This window comes from Mus musculus, chromosome 13 (assembly GCF_000001635.26).
Source record: "Mus musculus strain C57BL/6J chromosome 13, GRCm38.p6 C57BL/6J".
Taxonomy (NCBI): Eukaryota; Metazoa; Chordata; class Mammalia; order Rodentia; family Muridae; genus Mus; species Mus musculus.
In genome coordinates this window covers 96,621,895-96,642,202 of record NC_000079.6, presented here as the reverse complement: position 1 = coordinate 96,642,202, position 20,308 = coordinate 96,621,895, and the positions used below count along the sequence as shown (strand labels likewise).

Genomic DNA, 20,308 nt, shown 5'->3' with positions numbered 1-20,308 from the left:
TTTTATTTTTTTAAAGCATCTTCCCATAAGACCTACCTTTCTTAGTTGTTCCGAAGATACTGCATGCTCTGCAGATGCATCCTCCACCATGTATCTCCCCTTGAAGTCTCTGTTGGTCTCAGGCTCCTCAGAGCAGCTCCAAGGAGACCGCATCATCTTGAGTTCTTTCTCTTGCTGATTTTTCAGTGTGGGTACTTAGAGCTTTTGGACTGCCTTTGACATAGTCCAGAGGTTTTGTTGCAGCGTTAGCATTTTAATTACCGGACTTCTCTTTCTCAGTTTCTTCTTTGATTCAGTCATCACTCAGTAATTGGTTGTTTGACCTCCTTGCCCTTGTGCATTACTAGAGATCTCCTTGCTGTTGACTTACTCTACTGAGGTCAGAAAGGATGCAGTTATTTCAAATTTTCTCAATTTAAGATGTTGGGTCCCAGGACATATGCCCTATTTTAGAGCTGTTTCCATGGGTTGCTGACAAGAATGTATATTGTTATTCGGGTCAAATATTCTGTATACCTTTATTAGGTATACATCCATTTGCTGTATGTTTTAAGAATTTTTTTATCGTAATGACTGTGCAATACTGAAATCACCCCTTACTACACAATCAGGAGTTGCTTTGTGCCTTGAAGCACATGCTTTGATGACGAGTGGACTTGCTAGTGTGTGGTGCTTATCTCTAAGAGTGTGTCTGTTTGGTTAATTGTTCTACTGACGGAATGAAGTGTCCTTATTGCTCTGAATTTAGTTTGAAATTTATTTTGTCAGATACTAGAATATGGACATCTTTTTGCTTCCTAGTTTCATTTGCTTGGTATACTTTTCCATCCTTCCACTTGAAGGTGATTTAAAAAAAGCATTCTGTGCCGGGCGTGGTGGCGCACGCCTTTAATCACAGCACTCAGGAGGCAGAGGCAGGTGGATTTCTGAGTTCGAGGCCAGCCTGGTCTACAGAGTGAGTTCCAGGACAGCCAGGGCTAGAGAGAAACCCTGTCTCGAAAAACCAAAAACCACACACACACACACACACACACTCACAAAAAAACATTTTATGGACAACAGAAATGCAGAAATGGACTTTGTTTCTTAATCCATTCACCTAACCTGTGTTTTGATTGGGGTGTTGAGGCATTTAGTATGTGGATTGCTATCATTACTTTGTGTTCCTAGTGCTAGTTTGTTTCAGTGATCATAGCTTCCTTTGTTTTTTTTTTTTTTAGTCTCTCGAAGTACTGCTTCCAGGATTCTCTGTGGAGCCAGTTTAGTGGACATGGATTCTTTTAGCCTGTTATTATCATAGAAAAGTTTTCAAAGTTTTCTTTCTCCAACCATGGCAGGTAGTTTTATTGGGCAGTTTAGGTTGGCAACTGTTTGTGTGTGTGTGTGTGTGTGTGTGTGTGAGAGAGAGAGAGAGAGAGAGAGAGAGAGAGAGAGAGAGAGAGAGAGAGAGAGAGAGAGAGAATGAGATAGTTGGCTTATATTAACAGGTTACACTTAACACTCTAAACACTAGAGATGAAATACATTCAGTGCTTTTCAACATAATGAAAGGGAGACCCCAGTGACTACAAGTTCACACTTTCTGTGATTGTTGTTCTAGGACTGCAACAAGCAGAGATGCTATTTCTTAAATAAATGAGAAATTATGTATTCATAATCAAGAGCATTGAATACACATCATGTGTATGTGATTTACAAGGGCAGCATTGCTAGTTTAGAAACTCAGAAAAAGTTATGTTGCTTCACTCTCTGGCTCTAAGACTTTTAGGTGTACTTCATAATAAGTTCATTTAGCTTGCACTGCACTATACACATATGCATACCACACAGGACAGACAGAAGGCTGACAGGCGCTTACCTTAGTCCTTGCCCGCTCTCATCTGTTAGCAAACATTAGGTTGCTCCCGCAGAGTTACTTGATCCCTAATGTTACAAATAGGATTCCTGAATTGGAATAATTCAAGGAAACTTTTAAAATTACCCAGAAGATCACCTAAAACAGTACCTCGAGGTTAAGGAAAACAAATCAAGCAAGTGAGCATATTTGTAATATTTTAATACTTCTCCACTTTTAAATACTGGTTTTAATTTTGTGATTGTAACATGGAAGATCCATCTTTTATATTTTTAAAAAAACATCATCAGAATCATAAAGCTATTATAGTTACACTCTACACACTCCCAAGGTACTTTAAAATGATTATGTTTTGAGTCTGTAGATGAACAACGACGACAATCCAAATACATCACCTGTACAGCCTGGACCACATACTGGTCACGCGTCTGATCGGACAAACAACTGAGACGTCTGAAGATAACCGGCACAATTTCACAAGAGAGCCAGCTCAGCCCAGTTAAAATTCTGTAGCGACTGACACTGATATTGGATAGGTGTATAGGTAGTCATGGAAACGGACAGTTGAGAGCCATGCCTCCTGTACCTCACTTGGCCTCCACACATCTCTCTTAGTCAGGTTCCTCCCTCGCTCCTCCTGTAGCAACACCAAGTCAAGTTTCTCTACCTCCAATATGGAGTCCTCAACCCCAGGAGGAGCACTCTGCTCCCTCCTTATGCTCACTCACACGCAGGGACAAATCCCCACATCACCAGTATTTTTCAGGTGTCTAACATCACAGAATAATCCAGCAGAATTGAGTAAAGGGGCTTGTTTTGGGGGTGTGTGGGATGGGGGCTTAGGCTAAGATAGATACCCAGGTTATGAAGAAACAATAAATATTCACTATGTAGGGATTAGCCAAATGAAAGTAATTCTTGACGGTCTGAATATTATAACGTCGCCAGTGCTCCTCCTAACTTTGACTGTTTGAATACTTTCAGTATTTCTGAACTCAATTCTAAATCTGACTGGGCAGGGTTATCTCCAATAAAGTACCAGTCTTTTACTGAAGATCATTACTAAAATGATCATTGCTTATCTTTTTACTACAAGTATTTTTAGTGTAACATTTTATTTACAGAATAAATTGTAAAAGATTATCACCACATTTAGTGCAAATGCCACTGGTAATAATTAGATGCAGACCCTGCTTCATAAACTTTGCACGTTTGTAAAATAAAGCTATCCAATTTCGTTTTGAGAGTTATTTGTCTGGTTCATCATAGTTACCAGAAATGCAAACAGAAGAACATTTATAGTGGGTGTAGAGAGTTTTGTTTTTGTTGTTTTTTGTCCCCCCCCCCAAGATTCCCACCAGTGCCTATAGCAAATAAACTTTCCCTCCCAACCCTCCCCGTTCTCCCATCCCAACCCCATAGCTGATTGCAAAATAAAATACACATTTGAGGTATAAACTTTTCTTTTTTTAAACATCACAATATAAAATGTTAACTGGTGATGTAAACTGGTATGATAATCTGTTCCTTGCCTTCCTAGCACTACCACCACATAGGCACTTTTCCACAGAGTCAAATTATGAATAGCATTTCTGTAATAAGGCATATTCCATGCACATCATTTAGAGAAAGGTAAATTAAAAAATATAAAAGATTTATGGGACATGAAACTGCGTGCATGTAATGTAAGCTCTATGTTTTATACGCACTTTTCTCTCTATACAGAGTAATAAATATTCTATCTGATGCAAGTAATTCACTTCCAGGATTGTGCATATTAAGTGATCAGACTAATCCCATCATTAAGTTATCACACCTTGCATTCATCTTTAGACTCCATTTCGATGTATGGAATATATACAGGTCATGTTTTACATGACATGACTCTCTGCTTTACAAAAGGGTCTGAGTTTTTGTGTTTCTAAGGAGAGGAACAAGTCAGCAAAGCATCTACGAAATGCCTGATTTACATAAATACATCTGCTTGTAAACACAATCAAGAGTTTGAAGTGGGCAGTCATCTCAACTGAAGTGAGTACCATTCCTTGCCTCAACTCCATGCTTCCAAGTTTTTCATAGAGGACTACAACTAAATCAGGTATTTTACATGTTAGCTTCTCATAGCAACTAAAGACAGTTTTCAGTTTGAATACTGTGAAATTGTACTGCTCTGCTGAAATTTATGATCAAGAGGCAAATTGGAGCATTGTTCAGATTTTCTATGTATACCTTCGATATATCATTTAAAGTAATCCAAGCTAGAAAAACTACCATATTTGTTACAGAATACTAGAAATATTAAATCAAATGTCAAATTCAAACAGTCTGATTTGGTTTAACAAGTAATACCATATATTCTCTTACAAATTTCAGGGAAAATATGAACCCACTTTGTCCTGACCTCTGTATATAAAGTACTCTATACCCATAAGAGATGTACAGTTGTCTCTGACTGGAGGCAGGCAGAACCAATTTAAAAATTACCAAATTGTGTTTGTAACAAACTGAAAAAAGTTGGTAGCACATAGTACACAACTAAAATATATAATAAAAATATAAAGATATCTGGGGGAATAAAGCTTTTCATTCTTTCTCCATCAGAACCAATGTTCTTCATGGGAGTAAGACTATAGAAAAGGCAAAATCACAGGTTATTGACAGTCCTCAGTTATGAAGAGACACACAAGATGAATTCTTATAGAAATCAGCAGCAATAGATTCTATGATTATACAAAGCAAAAAAGTCAAAAACTTCTGGACACAGACACAGACTGTAGGCCTGTAAAAAGAAGCCCATCTGAGTATTTGGTGCACAGAGAGCACATGCCTCAGGTGCGTTCAACTTTTGTGCTTTTCTTTTGTGCACAAAACCTGATACAACTGAGGATCTTAGGCTGGACCATGGTAAATAAAAAATTCTGAAAAAAGTTCCTCAAAATTAAAGCATCGGTTAATTCTAGTTGTAATTCAAAGTTATTTGTTTTCACTCCAAGGAGCAAGCAAATAAAAATATAGCCATATCCATGTGATTCTACATGTATTTATAGTTACACGCTCAGCGAGGAGGCCTAGCAGGAGATGGCTAGTGCTGGATACCCAGCTTTACGATTGCAATGTTTCTTCTTGGGCCACAGACAAGGCTGTAGATCCTACGTTCCAGCTTAGAGGATTCTTTTTATTTTTTCCCTCCTTTCTCCAACATGGAACGTCACGCAGCCTTGCTTCAGTCACTGAAGGAGAAAACAAAAGGCAAGTAAGAACCTAAGCACCAGCCACGCGTGTGTGTGCAGTGAAAGCATGGAGACCCCAGAACAGACGTCGCACGCCTTGCTCATGCATGGAGTGCACAGAGTCTCTGCCATTTACCTTTAAAGGATCTCACCCTTGCAAATGCAAAATCATTGACCTTATACGTTTGAAAATATATCCTCTGTAAGCAAGCAACAGAAAATATAAAGGGGTCTTTTGGAAGTTTGGAAAAACATATGGAGAGCATCGTGCTGTAAATAAAGAGGGTTCTCAAATATTAGCTTATAAACTAGCCTTGTCTTCTTCGCAGTCTTAGGTAGGAGTTATGCCATCTAATACTATGTCCAAGAACTTGATAATTCTACCCAAGTTATGTGGGGGCAGTGTGTGCGTGTGTGTCTTATTTAAGAAATAAATATGTTCATGGTGCAAACCTGTGGTCCAAGAGAATTAAACTACATTAAAAACTTTTGATTGCCAAGATAGAGAAGATCTGAAAGTTTTACTTTATATATTTATAAGAACCTATGTGAAAATAAAACATTTATTGCTGGAGATATCAGTTAATACACCCTCTCCAGGTGGTAATATGCAAACTGTATATGTATGGTCCCCTGAGCCATAGTTCTACATATAGTTAACACACAGAGACTTTATAGTCCAAAATAACTAAAGATAAAAGTCTAACACTGTATTAGTAAAGGCTGTAACTTCAGTATATGTTAAGGGAAGAGCTGGTTATATAAATGATGTGCACTCACACAAAAGAAAACAAAACCAGGAAACTCCTTAGTAACAGAGAAAAAACTTCAGACTCAAGGATGTAAGCAGATGTGTAAGCAGATGTGTAACAGCGTGCACACTCAGTATGTTGCTAGGGTGTGTGTACACCCCCTCAGATGCACACACATTTACTTGACCTTTAGTACAGGTGAATATGTACATAAGAAAGTTTAGAAGACCACATACAAAAAGTAACTAGTTTCTGGCAAGGTATAACACAGGAAGTTGGTACTTCTTGTATTCTATATATATGTAATGCTATTTCTTTCATATTAATAGAAATATAAATAACAAAATGTGTTAAAGACTACAGACTACAATCCTCTATTTGGGAACATAAAACATTACCAACACCTCCTTCCAAAAGCTGATTGAATTTTACTACCTGCAGAGTCCTACTAGTCAACAAGGTTTATAGATCCTCCATACCTGTTAATACTAAAACAAAATTGGTTTTCCTGCAGTTTTTTCTTGGACATAAGAAGTAAAACGTTTTAGAAACTTAGGGTATTCTCGCTTTGCCACTGCTCTTAAGACCGAGGCTGGCGCCCATCCTCCTGGGTTCACTGTAAACAAAGGGAAGTCAAACCGATTAAGACATGGTTCTCCACCTACACATGAAGTACCTAGTGCACTCCTTTGCTTTTCAAAAAATTTCCACGTTCTAACAGCTAGCATTTCTTAAGCCGAAACTATTCATCCCCTAATGCCAACCCATCAAACATTAACATGGTAAGAAAGGATGAATTACCTTTCTAAAGTAGTCATGAGTCTCCCCAAATATCATGGACATACTAACACAGCAATGTGTAAAGTTACTCGATCATCACTCTCTAAGTAGCAACAGGTGTTTTTTTAAACATTTGAGTAGTTATGTCTTTGAATAACAATGGACATTTGAGTATTTCACTAGCAAGGTTACAATCAGGACTGCAGATGCAGAACAGAACAGTAAGAAACCAAAACAAATGAGAGAAAGGGCTGCCCAGCAGTGAGTCATAATGAAGTAAGCACGCTGGAAGCTATCAACAACTGGTGGAAAAGACTCTAATTACAAATACATTCTACCAGGTAACTATTAATAAAATGGCTCTTAAAATATATGACCTCTATATATTATAAAGTTTTAAAATGTTTGCACCTACTTATAACTTTAAAAATTCTCATATACTAGTTCTAAGATAGAAATTCAGGCATGTAGACTTTTAATGTCTTCCACACAATTCTATATATAACTTATCTCAGGTTAAGGACTAGTAAATTGGACATTCTTATATAGACAATGGTCTAGAACCTCCATGTTATGAATCAGAACACAGAACTACTACATACCATTAGCTACATACGTGATCTTGCACAGAATGTTGTCTCTGCTTATCTCCTGGTCTCCCTCTGGTGGGCTTACTAAAGTTTGACAAATCATAGCAATATTGATTTTGGCACGGACACATCGATTGTTCAGCTGTCAAAGCAAACACATGAACTAGCATTAGTTTGTAGTTTATAATCTCCGTTGCCCTATCCAGTAAAACTTCCTTAGAACAACTGATGCATGTCTGAGCAGCATGTCTGTGCAGTGCCCACAGAGGCCAGAAGAGGATGTCGGGTTCCCTGAAATAAGTTACGTTATGAGCCACTACATTGGTGCTAGGAGTTTAAACTGGGTTATTTGGAAGGGCAGCCAGTGCTTTTGAGCCATCTTTCCAGCTCCCATTTAAAATCTTATAATCATCAATTAACATATGTCAAACTGACAGACAGAGGGCTTTTCCCTCTTTCATAGCACTAACTAAACTAAATTAAGGTAGAAACAATAGGAGTGCAGCATTGGTAATAGCTTAGGAGATACCTTTAGGACAGAGGCGACTCACAGGACCCAAGCAGCTACCTTACCAAACTCAGAAGGAAAGCTACACAGCCCCAGAGGGGGCACCAATAGCCATGGCACTTGTCTTCAGAAAATACAAGGGCTGTCCCAAGCAATCTAACATAAACCTGAAACATGTCAAATCAATTATCTGTGTGAGTGGGAGGGGAGTATATGTATAAATGTGGCTGCATTACATATTTTGCTTTGTATTACAGAATTATACTTATCTTTATGCTATACTCACAGGAGCACTATCATGATCCACAGAAAAATTACAAACTATCCAAGTTTCAGGATCATTTTCAGTCAAGGCTGGGATCTTTCGAATAGCAGAAAGATACAGTACGTCTCTCTGAGAAGCGGGCCATACTCTCTGTGAAAGAATTAAAAGTGTTTTGACAATTTGAATTATTTTTTTTAATTCATGTCATACAGAAAAAGGAAGCAGTGCAGAGCCATCTCCATGTCCTGCAGCTGAAGTCTGTCCGACTTTAGGTGGAGACACTCGAGTCCTTGCAGAGGTCCAGTATGAACTGCCGCTGTCTTTCTACAATAGTCAAAGGACTACTATTCTTTTTCTGTTTAAAATTATTATAAATTCACCATTTTAACTATTTTTAGTGCACAACTTAGTATAGTATAGTCACAATATCTGTACTTACAATAATTCTGAAATTTGCTATCACTTCCGACAGAAACTTTGTAGCCATGAAACAGCAATGGGTACAAAGTTTCAATCTAATTCCCCAGTCTCTGTCAATGCTCTACTTAGAGAATCAAAGACTTAAAAAGCAAATAGGACTACAACTTCTATATAAAAACCTCTGAATTAAATTATTTACATTTAATATTTCTATTTTTAAGGTATAAGAAAAACTATTTCTATAGAAATGGCATTCAGCTTTTAACTGGAACTATGGACTTTAAATGGTCGGAGAACAAGTGTTTCCCCTGTCCCAGTTACTTTTATGTTGAGTGTTAGGATATGCAGCTGAGCTCTATCCTTATTATTACTGTCGTCTTTCTTAGTTACTGAATGCAAAAAATGGCCAACACCTCAATGTCAATACATTGGCAAAATTTATCTTTTAAAGATCTAAAGTTTCATTAGGCCGGGCAAATGCAGATGGGGCAATACTGAAGAATGGCTGCTGTCTGTCTCTAGTCACTCAGCACTTCATTAGAAGCAGACAAGCAAGGTAGGGCACACAGCTCAGCCTGTCTACTATACATGCGTCCTTGGGTTCACTACCCGGGACAGTATAAACTAGGTGTGGTCAAGCATGCTTGAGGATCAAACATTCTAAGTAGTTCGAGTCCAGCCTGAGACACATGAGACCCTACCTCAGAAAATAAGAAACAACAACAAAACAAACATAAAGCAAGACTAGGCCATCAGGGGGCACAGTGTCACACTTATAGTTGCAGTCACTCAAGAAACTGAGGCAGGTCCTCCTGTCTGAGCAACAAGAGACCTGTCTCAAACAACAAGGAAAAACAAAAAAAGTAATGAATACAAAGCTATAAGGACAAGAACAAAAGTGACTCCAAATTCAGGGGACAAGTGGTCTTCCTTCATACATCATCACAGAAGCCAAATTGAATGGAAAAAAGTTATAGATTGTCATCTGACTTTGCCAAAAATTATTGTAAAACCTTGTCTAGCAAGTTGAAAGTAATTGCATCTTAATTTTTGTTATATTATGTAGCATTTAAGTAATTTTACTTTTAGTCCTTAGTCTAAATATAACTACTGTGCTTTCCTCTGCAGTTAGCATTTCTCAGGTGGAATACTTTTAGTAGACTGCTTCCCAGGATCACTTATTTTCTACTAATACATTTCTTCTGCTTAAATTATTGGCCATTTATCTTCATTGTATGATATAGGACGATTGTTTGATTGTTTCCTACACTTTCTATCTCACATTAGACTCCCAGACCTGTATGCTGACCCAGAAGGCCTACTGTTAACCGGCTGAGGAACAGCAGCTGGTAAAAGGAAGCAGCTCACACTTACAGAGGAGGTCTCATAAGGAGGTTGTCTCCCAGTTCATGTTTGTTTTTCATATCCAACTCAATCAAGAGACAGTTTTACAAGGCAGAAACACCCCACTGATTATGCCATTGTTCATAATTAAACAGCATTGCTTTAGGTGAATTATCTATAGCTTTCTTTTTTACCTTGTATAAAGTATTTGAGGCAGTGAAATGCCTCAGAGAATAAAGGCACTTGTTGCTGGGTCTGATGCTCTGAGTTCTATTCCTGGGGCCCATGTGGTAGAAGAGAAAATCAACACTACTAGGTTGTTCTCTGACCTACAAACACAGACATGCACACTATTCATGTGGGCATGCCTGTGGGTGTATGTGCACACATGTACACAAACAACCACAAAGTAAAAAAAAAAATATATATATATGGCATTTTAAAAAAGGGAAACAGCATAACAAAATACTATAAAAAAAGCAAGAGAAATACTATATAACTCAGCAACATTATACTGAAAGGCAGTGGGAGAAATAATATAAAGGAAACCAATTTAAATGATGCTTCTCTGTGCTCTAAGAATACAATGAGTCTCTCAACTTCTCCTTGTTGCCAGAGCAGCTCTGTAGATAATGTTCATATTTGGCCACAGTCAATGCATATGCACTCTTACCTTCATTACTGTTCTTGTAGAAAACTGGCACTCATTTGCATTTGAGAGCTATCATTTCTAGGGTAAAGCACTAAAGAGTATTTAAAAATCAAGCCTAGAAGGCTCTTTTTTAGACTAGTTTAGAAACTAGCTACGATCTTTAAACCAGTGCTGCCTCTAGATTATTTCTCAGAGTTTTACACACATTTCTGCTCTAAATGGCCTGATATAATTTTCAAATATATAACATTCCTCAGGTTGTAATCATCTTCTTTCTCATTTACCATTATCTTATTTGCCAGTTAAAATAGCTTTCATTAATTAATTTATTTATTCTATATCCCAACATCAGCACCCCCTTCCTCCAGGTCCCCACTACATAATTCCTCCCTCTACTCCCCCCACTTCTTTGAGAAGGGGGAGCCCCCAGGGCAGCGGCCCATCCTGGCACATCAAGTCACTTAAGGACCAGGCATAGACCCCCTTCTGAGGCCAGACAAGGCAGTGAGCCAGGGGAACGGGATCCATAGGCAGGCAATAGGTTCTGGGACAGCCCCTGCGCCAGTTGTAGGGACCTGCATGGAGACCTAGATGCACATCTGCTACACATATGCTGGGGCCCCAGGTCTGGCTCATGCTCACTCTTGGTTGGCAGTTCAGTCTCTGGGACCTGAATAAAGTCTTTAAGTCTCAGCTGAACATGGAAACATAAGCCTTTAATCCCAGCACTTGCAAAGCAGAAGCAGGCATACAGCCATAAGTTCAAGGCTAGCCCAGTCTACATTGTTGGATAGCCAGGGCTATACAGAGAGACACTATCTCAAACAAACAAACAAACAAACAAGACAAACAAAAAAGGTATTTGGATATTTTGTGGGATTTAAATTTAAATTCCTGCCATAATTTACTGTAGCAAATCTGTATGTTTGAGTCTGAATTATTTCTATCTTTGGGGACAAATGACAAGACCATTACCTTGTGCGTTTGATAAACGATGATTGCATTATCAGCTAATGTTTCCACCACATGAAAGTTTTCTATAGTAGCTGAAATGAAGAGAATCATATTAGCAGCTGCAAAAAGACTATCAACAATATTATGGTAAAGCAAGTAGAATGCCTATGCTATATCTAAATGGAAGACGGCCAGTGCTGTGCACGAGGGCCGAGTGTCCTCTCGTTCTGCAGATGGCAACAGTGAGGTCTGATTACCAGGACATTTTCCTCCAGTACAGTGTCTTCCACAGCAAGATAAGCAATTGTAATCAGTACTGGATTAGCCCAGGTCAAACAGTCCCTAAAGCTGCAACTCCTCTCTTTCACTTAACTTACTGGGTTAGCATGTTCTAATTAGGCACAGGTGATTATATTTGTGAGGAACAAATGTCAAAATGCCAATGATAAATACCTTATGATGTTCAGAAATATGTGTATCTATGAAAGTCTAAGAACACATACTTGAAAATAATGCATGATTCATGTGGGAATTTATCACACAAACAAGACAGTTTAGAAAAGAGTAGATGAATGAGAAATCTACAGCAATCCTAACTTTTTACTAACTTGCTCTGTCACCTCTGATAAATCATTTTTTAAAGATTTATTTATTTTATGTATATGAGTACATCACTGCTCTCTTCAGACACACCAGAAGAGGGCATCAGATCCCATTACAGATGGTTATAAGCCACCATGTGGTTGCTGAGAATTGAACTCAGGACCTCTGGAAGAGCAGTCAGTGCTCTTAACCTCTGAGCCATCTCTCCAGCCTCCTGATAAATCATTTAATAGGAATGAATTTTACTTGTTTGTATGGAAAATATCTACCTATCATAAGATACTATTAAAGTACTGAATCCAGTGATATAATATCTTAAGTGTTTTGAACAGCTGTGGTGGTTTGAATAGGTTTGGCTCCCATAGACTCATGTGTTTGAATGATTGGCCATAGAGAATGGCACCACTAGGAGTGGCCATGTTGGAGTAGTTTGCAGCCTTGTTGGAGTGGGTGGGGCCTTGTTGGAAGAAGTGTGTCTCTGTGGGGGTAGTGGGGTCAGAACTCTGAGGTCTCCTGTGCTCAAGATATACTCAGTGTGGCACACACAGTTGCCTTCTGATCAAGATGTAGAACTCTCAGCTCCTCCAGCACCATTCCATGCATTCTGCCATGTTTCATAACATGATGATAACGGACTAAACCTCTAAACTGTAAGCCAGGCCCAATTAAATGGTTTCCTTTATAAGAGTTGCCTTGGTCATAGTGTCTCTTCACAGCAATAAACCCCTAAGACAACAGGGAAAAAGTCTATTTAAAAGTAAGGTACTACTAAGCGTAGTTGTACATAAGCTATAATCGTACAACTTGGAAGGATAAGGTAGGGGCAAATAATCCAAGGCTACCTTGGCGACAGAGTGAGATCTTATCTTAAAAGGTATGGGAGGTTGCTCAGTGGTAGAACAGTTGCCTAGCATTCTGTGAGGTTTGATCCCACTGCCACCGCTTGAAAAGTATGAAGGGAAAGTATAATTATGCCTATCTATGACTCTCTTGATATTCTCTATAAAATTTGGTAAACTGTTGGATATAGTCAATCGGGTCTGATTTGACATTAAATTGAAATGAAGATAATTATGTAGTAACATATTAACAATGATAGCTTACTTTCCCAGTCATTGCGAACATCAACATTCCAAAAGTAATTGCAGACCTCATGTCCTGTAACACCTTTAACTGCATGAGTAGCTTTCAAAGGATCCAGAACAATTCCATTTTCTTCCACTTCTCTTCTGTATACCTAAGGAAAACATATTTAAAAAAAAAAAAATCAAAAGACTTCAAACCCTTGGCTCTTGGGCAGTCTAGACCAGGTAGCCTATTGCTCCCATGCATCCTGAACTACATTTAATAAAATGTAATAAAACAAAACAAAACCCAAAAGACCTCTTTTTTTAAAAACACATACTCATAAAAGGTAGACTCTTGAAGTACAAACTCGAAAGTATGCTTTAAGTTGAGCTGATTTTGCAAGGTATGTGCCTGTAGTGCCTGCAATCCCAGCCCACTCGAAGTTAAAGCACAAGGATGGCAGTTCAAGGGTAGCTCGGCCTACACTGCATGTTGGAGGCCAGACTTAAGGTCCTGCCTAAAAAAAATGCCAGTTTTTTAGAATTGTAGTTATAAAAATTTACTTATATAACATTCTGTCATAAGAAATTGTAGCAGAGGATGGCCTAGTCGGCCATCAGTGGGAGGAGAGATCTTGCGAAGATCATATGCTCCAGTACAGGGGAATGCCAGGGCCAGGAAGCAGGAGTGGGTAGGATGGGGAGCAGGGTGGGGGAGGGTATAGGGGACTTTCGGGATAGCATTTGAAATGTAAATGAAGAAAATATCTAATTAAAAAAAAAGAAATTAAAATTTCTTAAACATGGCAAAGATATTTCAAAACGACAAACCCAAGGTAATTTCTTTTCTTTCTTCTTGTTTTGTTGTTCTTGTATTTTTGAGACGGGGTCTGTACTGGCTAGTTTTGTGTCAACTTGACACAGCTGGAGTTATCACAGAGAAAGGAGCTTCAGTTGAGGAAATGCCTCCATGAGATCCAACTGTAAAGCATTTTCTCAATTAGTGATCAAGGGGGAAAGGCCCCTTGTGGGTGGGACCATCCCTGGGCTGGTAGTCTTGGTTCTATAAGAGAGCAGGCTGAGCAAGCCAGGGGAAGCAAGCCAGTAAAGAACATCCCTTCATGGCCTCTGCATCAGCTCCTGCTTTCTGACCTACTTGAGTTCCAGTCCTGACTTCCTTTGGTGATGAACAGCAGTATGGAAGTGTAAGCTGAATAAACCCTTTCCTCTCCACTTGTTTCTTGGTCATGATGTTTGTGCAGGAATAGAAACCCTGTCTAAGACAAACTGGTACCAGCATAGTGGGGTATTCCTGTGACAACCTGACCATGTTTGGGGGAGGACTGTGGAAGGACTTTGGAACTTTGGGCCAGAAGATCCATTTGGTGTTAAGAGCTCTGTGGGATGTTGTGTAGGAGCTTGGAAGATAATGTTGAGAACAGTGCAGAAGATGGAGGCCTGGCTTGTGAAATTTCAGAGGGAAGATTTCCTTTTCAGGGCCATTGATATTTTGATTATGAAGATTCTGTGGTTCTGGTTAGCTGGGGCTGAAGAATCAGCTGTGATTAACAAGATACCAGAACTACTAAAGCAAAAACTTTGCATTACTGGGACTATTGATGCTGGTTAGCTGGAGCTAAGAAATAGCAGTGATTAAGAAGAGACCAGCATCATCGAGGTGACATCTTCTGGGAAGTGTTTTCTGAAAGCACAAAGAGGCTGTGTTCCAGAGATAGCCAAGGTTGTACTCCTGCTGCAGCAGGACTTGGTAATGTGTAAGGGTCACCCAGGTGGTACTGGTTTTGAAGGCATGAAGGGTCATGGAAGGCCATTGGTGAAGGTGCAGCCTCAGTTGCAATTGACGGCCCAGGATGGAAGGGGTCATGCAGTGTTTTGGAGATGCCAGTACCATGAGATGACCACCAAGAGCAGCAGCAGTGGAGTACAGGCATCTGGAGCCTAGAGGACGATGTGTGTGCTACAAAGCGCATGGCTGGAGAAGTGACCAAAGCCCTTGGAGGAGCCCAGAAGATTGTGAGTTGGATTCTAGACATTGGATGGTTGGAGATTGATTTTTGCTTTTGATTGTGACTGTGCCCTGATATTTTCCCTCTCGAAGAAAGAAAATATTTTAGTGGATCCCACAGTTAAGAGACATTTAATTGTAAAAAGACTTTGGATTTTAAAAGATATTGGACATTTTAAAGGGATTGACTTTTAATATGTAAAAACTGTGGGGCTTTTAAAGTTGTTTAGATCTTGGGGATGAATAAATTAAGGGTTGAGACTTACTAGTGATGTGTTTGTGTGTCAAGCTGACAAGGGGTCAATTGTACTGGCTAGTTTTGTGTCAACTTAACACAGCTGGAGTTATCACAGAGAAAGGAGCTTCAGTTGAGGAAATGCCTCCATGAGATCCAACTGTAAAGCATTTTCTCAATTAGTGATCAAGGGGGAAAGGCCCCTTGTGGGTGGGACCATCCCTGGGCTGGTAGTCTTGGTTCTATAAGAGAGCAGGCTGAGCAAGCCAGGGGAAGCAAGCCAGTAAAGAACATCCCTTCATGGCCTCTGCATCAGCTCCTGCTTTCTGACCTGCTTGAGTTCCAGTCCTGACTTCCTTTGGTGATGAACAGCAGTATGGAAGTGTAAGCTGAATAAACCCTTTCCTCCCCAACTTGCTTCTTGGTCATGATGTCTGTGCAGGAATAGAAACCCTGACTAAGACAGGGTCTCACTATGTAGTTCTGGCTGTCCTAGAACTCACTATGTAGATCAGTCTGGCCTGAAATTCAGAGATTCATCCACCTCTGCTTCACAAGTGCTGGGCTTAAAGGCATATGCAATCATATTCCAAGGTAAATTCACACCATGAAAAATTATATATGATGACTACATATGATGAATGGCTAATTGCTACAGACTTAAAAAAATATTATACATTAGTATTATGAATCAAACACTTGCAAAAGGTGTTTGACACAGAACAGGGCCAAACAAGACTGGCTAGAATACAGGATCAAACAGGAGATTCAATGCTGTTTTGTTATGCATCAGGAACAGTATCAGAAAGGCACTCGGTGTTCAAATACTTGTTGAAAGAGATGCTGGAAGCAGAAATGGTAAATGGATTATAAACAGAGCTTTATGTTTTTAAAACACTGAGGCTGTGTACCTTAAGTGATAAATATAATCTATTATTTCAAATTTACAGATTGCTATTTAGAGAAATCTGTGCTAAGTTCTTTCAAGAATAAAGAAATATGGCAAGAACAAGAGGATTGCTCTGTTAAGACATGCACACAGGTGACAGTCTGTTTTGTGCCATCTCTTCTTGACACACTTACATGCACATTATCAGGACGACCAATTCCACTAGCACTCCAACTGGAAATTGGACTTTTAAAAATTTATACTTTCAAAGTTTGTAAAACTATTAAGTGTCCTCCTGATCCTCTCTAAAACACACGTTGGCCTGGCTTTCCTACGACTGCTTATATATCCTACTGTAGATCTAGATCACATTGTACTTGATGCCTTTGACGGGTCTTTCAGGTCTCTTTTTAGCTCTTCCAAATCTGTTTAACCTCTTTAAATGATATGCTACACAAAGCAGAAAACATATTGCTACAGAAAAATCAACTTTCTCACTGGCGGGTTACTGTAGTACTCTGACATTCTAACCCCAACTTCTCTGTCTAATGTGGTGGGTTATAGGGGATGCCTTTTCTTGACTCATTACAGGCAGAAGAACTTCACTTCGATTAGTAAGAACTCCTGGTTTCTCTACATTCTTTCACATTTGTATCTCCAAGGACAGGGATTTATCTGAATAGTAAGTGTGGGACAAGGATCACAGATCAGAGCTGGAGAGAAAACAGGCTAAAGAGAAGAGAAACAAAGTAAAACCTGGGAATAGCAGTCCCCACATTTAAATCTATGATTGAAAGAATTATCTAGTGCTGGAGAGATGGCTCAGCAGTGAAGAGCATTGGTTGTTCTTCAAGAACCAGGCCCTACTCCCAGCACCCAGCAGCTCACAACTGTCTCTAACTAGTTCCAGGCCATAGCAACACCCTCACACAGATATACATACAGTAGGGGGAAAGAAAAGAAATATCTAAATAAAGGGCCAACAGCAAACTGTAGTCTGTTTTACCTATAAACTCTCAAATTTTACTTTCTCTGTTGTCTAGGTAAAACAGAATATTATTCTTATAGATTTATATTATGATCACAAATCAATTGATAGAAACAAAGCCATGAAAAAAAGGAGGAGGCTTTACTTCCCAGAATTTGGTATTTCTTTGATGTAATAATTTGTTTTAACATTTTATTAAATACTGGTAGCAGTACCCTTAATTTAGCAACCTGAATAATTTGTGTGGGAATTACCTTCATTTCTCCTTCTTCAACAACCAGTTGCCAATTTGCATCACCACCTACATCCTGTAATGAATAGTTCATGTGGTTCTGTACCATTTCTTCAACCTTGAAAAGGAAAATAATGCCATAAGAATTTACATGTCATAAGCAAGCCACTATGTTTAAAACAGAATGGTATTGCTTACTTCAGAAATAGCACACTTACAAAGCTCAAGTTACTAAGTTTTACATGAGCATCAACAGTTCAGTCACATTAGACACATCCAGAGTAATGGACTAGGAGAGAGAAATGCAGGAAGATGCTTGCTTCACTCAAGTAACATCAACTTGGCTTATGCATGCATGACTAAACATCAGAGATGATGTCCTAAAGCACAAATCATGGAACACTGAGGACAAAAGGGACAGGGACAGGGACACACACACACACACACACACCACTACCACCACCTAGTCCCAATGTCCCTATATTTAAAGCTCTGTAGAGATTAGAAAGCTTGTTATGTGTCAAGGTGAGAAAAGTATTACATCAGTTAACCTCTCTTGAACATAAACCAACATAAAATAATCCTTTTTTTAATTCTAATTCATTTTTCTGAATTCTTTTACAAATAGTATTAATAACATTCATATATGTTAGCACTTAAATATAACCACGTTTAAATTTATTGCTTCAAAATGTCTACCTTCCCTTTGTTATTGAGGACTGAAGCTGGCCAGGGTCTTGACTATGTGTATTTTTCTAGACCTACTAAATTTTAGTACTGGTGCATAACCAAGGCAAGCAAAGAACAGAGAACACACAGTTCCTAATCTCAGAATCCTAAGTCACTTACTTGGACAATTACTTAAAAATGAACTTTACAAAGTCACAGTTTGAGATGTTTTGAATAAAGTGGAAAGTTAGACTATTATGCTAAAACAATAATCTTAGCAATAAGTACATAAAGGAAAGCAGAAAGAGTATTTATGACACTCATATTTAAAACTGTACTCTGAATGTAACTAGTCACTTTCCATAGAGTATAGTGTGCTTGCCAGGCACACTGAGCAGGAAGCTAGTTTTTACATGTTGAAATAATGGTTTTGAGGCATAAACTCTTAAAAAACTAATAATAGTTAATAATTTCCTATACTTAGGAATGCCCTCAATATGTTATAGAGATGTACACTTCTGTTATATCAATCTTGATTTGACAATCATCCAAAAGAATTTTGACAAATTGTTAAAACTGACTCCAAAATTTTATACTAAATAATAACAACATTTTAGTAGTGTACTAATACACATACACACACATATAATTTTTTATTTTTGTTTATTTATTTATTTTGGTTTTTTGAAACGTAGCCCTGGCTGTCCTGGAACTCACTTTGTAGACCAGGCTGGCCTAGAACTCAGAAATCTGCCTGCCTCTGCCTCCCAAGTGCTGGGATTAAAGGCGTGTGCCACCACTAATGCCCAGTTACTAATAATTCTTAAGACAATGTGAGTGACTATAGATTTTAGAGTTGAGGAACTTAATAATATACCTAATAGTACATTCTATAATTTTGTCCTTTTAGTTTTGAGCCTCAGTATTAATTAACTAATCAATCTTGCCAATGATATAATCTAAAATTGTATAAAGCTTTAATTAGAAAAAAACAAAAAGCAGAAAGACAACTCTAGGTGCTGACTAGAAAAAGACACGTGCCTCTGACCTCTGACCTCGGCTTTGTGTGGGTCAGTGTGACTAATGAAGAATTCCCAGTTACAAATACATAGAAGGCAGGAGAACAGGGTACAGAATTACAGAAAAGAAAGCTACCCCAGTACTGTTGCCTTGATTCAATAGCCTGTCACCAGAGGAGCACTTCACCTTTCTTGAGATTCCAAATCTTAGAAATGTTTAAATTTGAAAAGCATTGACTTGATGTAAGAAATGGGGGTTAAGGACGCATGTGTTCATCATGGGTTTAGCGGCATAAAGAAACCCTACTTCCCGTGACTTTCAAGTGGAGGAGGAACGTGACACATTTTATTGTAGTAAAGACAAAGAATTCAGTCTAATACTTGCAGTGTCATTTACAGCTCTTTTGTCATAACACATGCAAGTAGTTGTGATTTTTCCATAGATTATTTCTGAAGTAGCTACTCCAAATGTTTGCAAATATTTTAATTTGCATTTTTCTACAAAGGAAATCATGTTTAGCAAATGTAATCTGCTAGGAAAGAGCACAACATACAGAAATTAAGCTGAATCTCTCTAGACCATTTTTAAAAAATGGTATTCCTATAACAAAATTTTCCAAAAGAAAGTGGCACTTAGATCAAAGGTAACTGTTGTCTACAGACAGTTTAAAGTCTTGTTTCATTTTGGCTAATGAGGGCTTGAAAAATCCAACAAAGAAACACGATATAGCTAGTACGATTCTCCCAGGAACTCAAACTGGAGTAGAAAAAATTTTAGTTTTCTCTTAGAATTGTTTCTTCACTGTACCTTCCTTGAGATAATGACAGGAGAGTTAAAAACCATATGCTGCAAGTAAATTTTCACTAAAATATATTTTATGCTCACTGCATATGCTCACTGTCAATGTGACCACAAAAGCTGTGCCTGTGGCACCAACACTCAGATCTAACTTAACAATCTGTCCAGTTTACTGTGCGTACATGTGGAGATCTAGAGATAACTAAGATAATGGCTTGATGGGAAGTCAAAGCCATTTTATCAGGATTGAACTGTGATATTTCAGGAAATATTGCGACTAGTAATAAATGCTATCACGCCTCTCCACCCTCAAACAGATCCAATTATTTTATTGCATGTTGTGTGTGTGACTGTAAGGGGATAACTAACTGTGTGTGTGACTGTAAGAGGATAACTGTGTGTGTGAATGTAAGGGGATAACTAACTGTGTG

General features: G+C 38.5%; 1 protein-coding gene across 3 annotated transcripts in view; it reads right to left on the bottom strand.

Moving 5' to 3' along the window:
• Window positions 1–2,035: 2,035 nt before the first annotated feature.
• Cert1 (ceramide transporter 1) overlaps window positions 2,036–20,308 on the bottom strand; it is a 97,459-nt gene continuing 79,186 nt past the window's right edge. For 2 of the 3 annotated variants that reach the window (NM_023420.2, NM_001164222.1), the window contains 7 exons: window positions 17,413–17,508; window positions 13,058–13,190; window positions 11,372–11,442; window positions 8,002–8,130; window positions 7,220–7,349; window positions 6,317–6,453; window positions 2,036–5,085 (listed from right to left, as the gene is read on the bottom strand). In NM_023420.2, coding sequence (NP_075909.1) covers window positions 6,326–6,453; window positions 7,220–7,349; window positions 8,002–8,130; window positions 11,372–11,442; window positions 13,058–13,190; window positions 17,413–17,508 — 687 coding nt within the window. In that variant the 3' untranslated portion in view covers window positions 2,036–5,085; window positions 6,317–6,325. The remainder of the gene's footprint in view (window positions 5,086–6,316; window positions 6,454–7,219; window positions 7,350–8,001; window positions 8,131–11,371; window positions 11,443–13,057; window positions 13,191–17,412; window positions 17,509–20,308) is intronic. The other variant, XM_030247385.1, reaches the window with a different exon arrangement.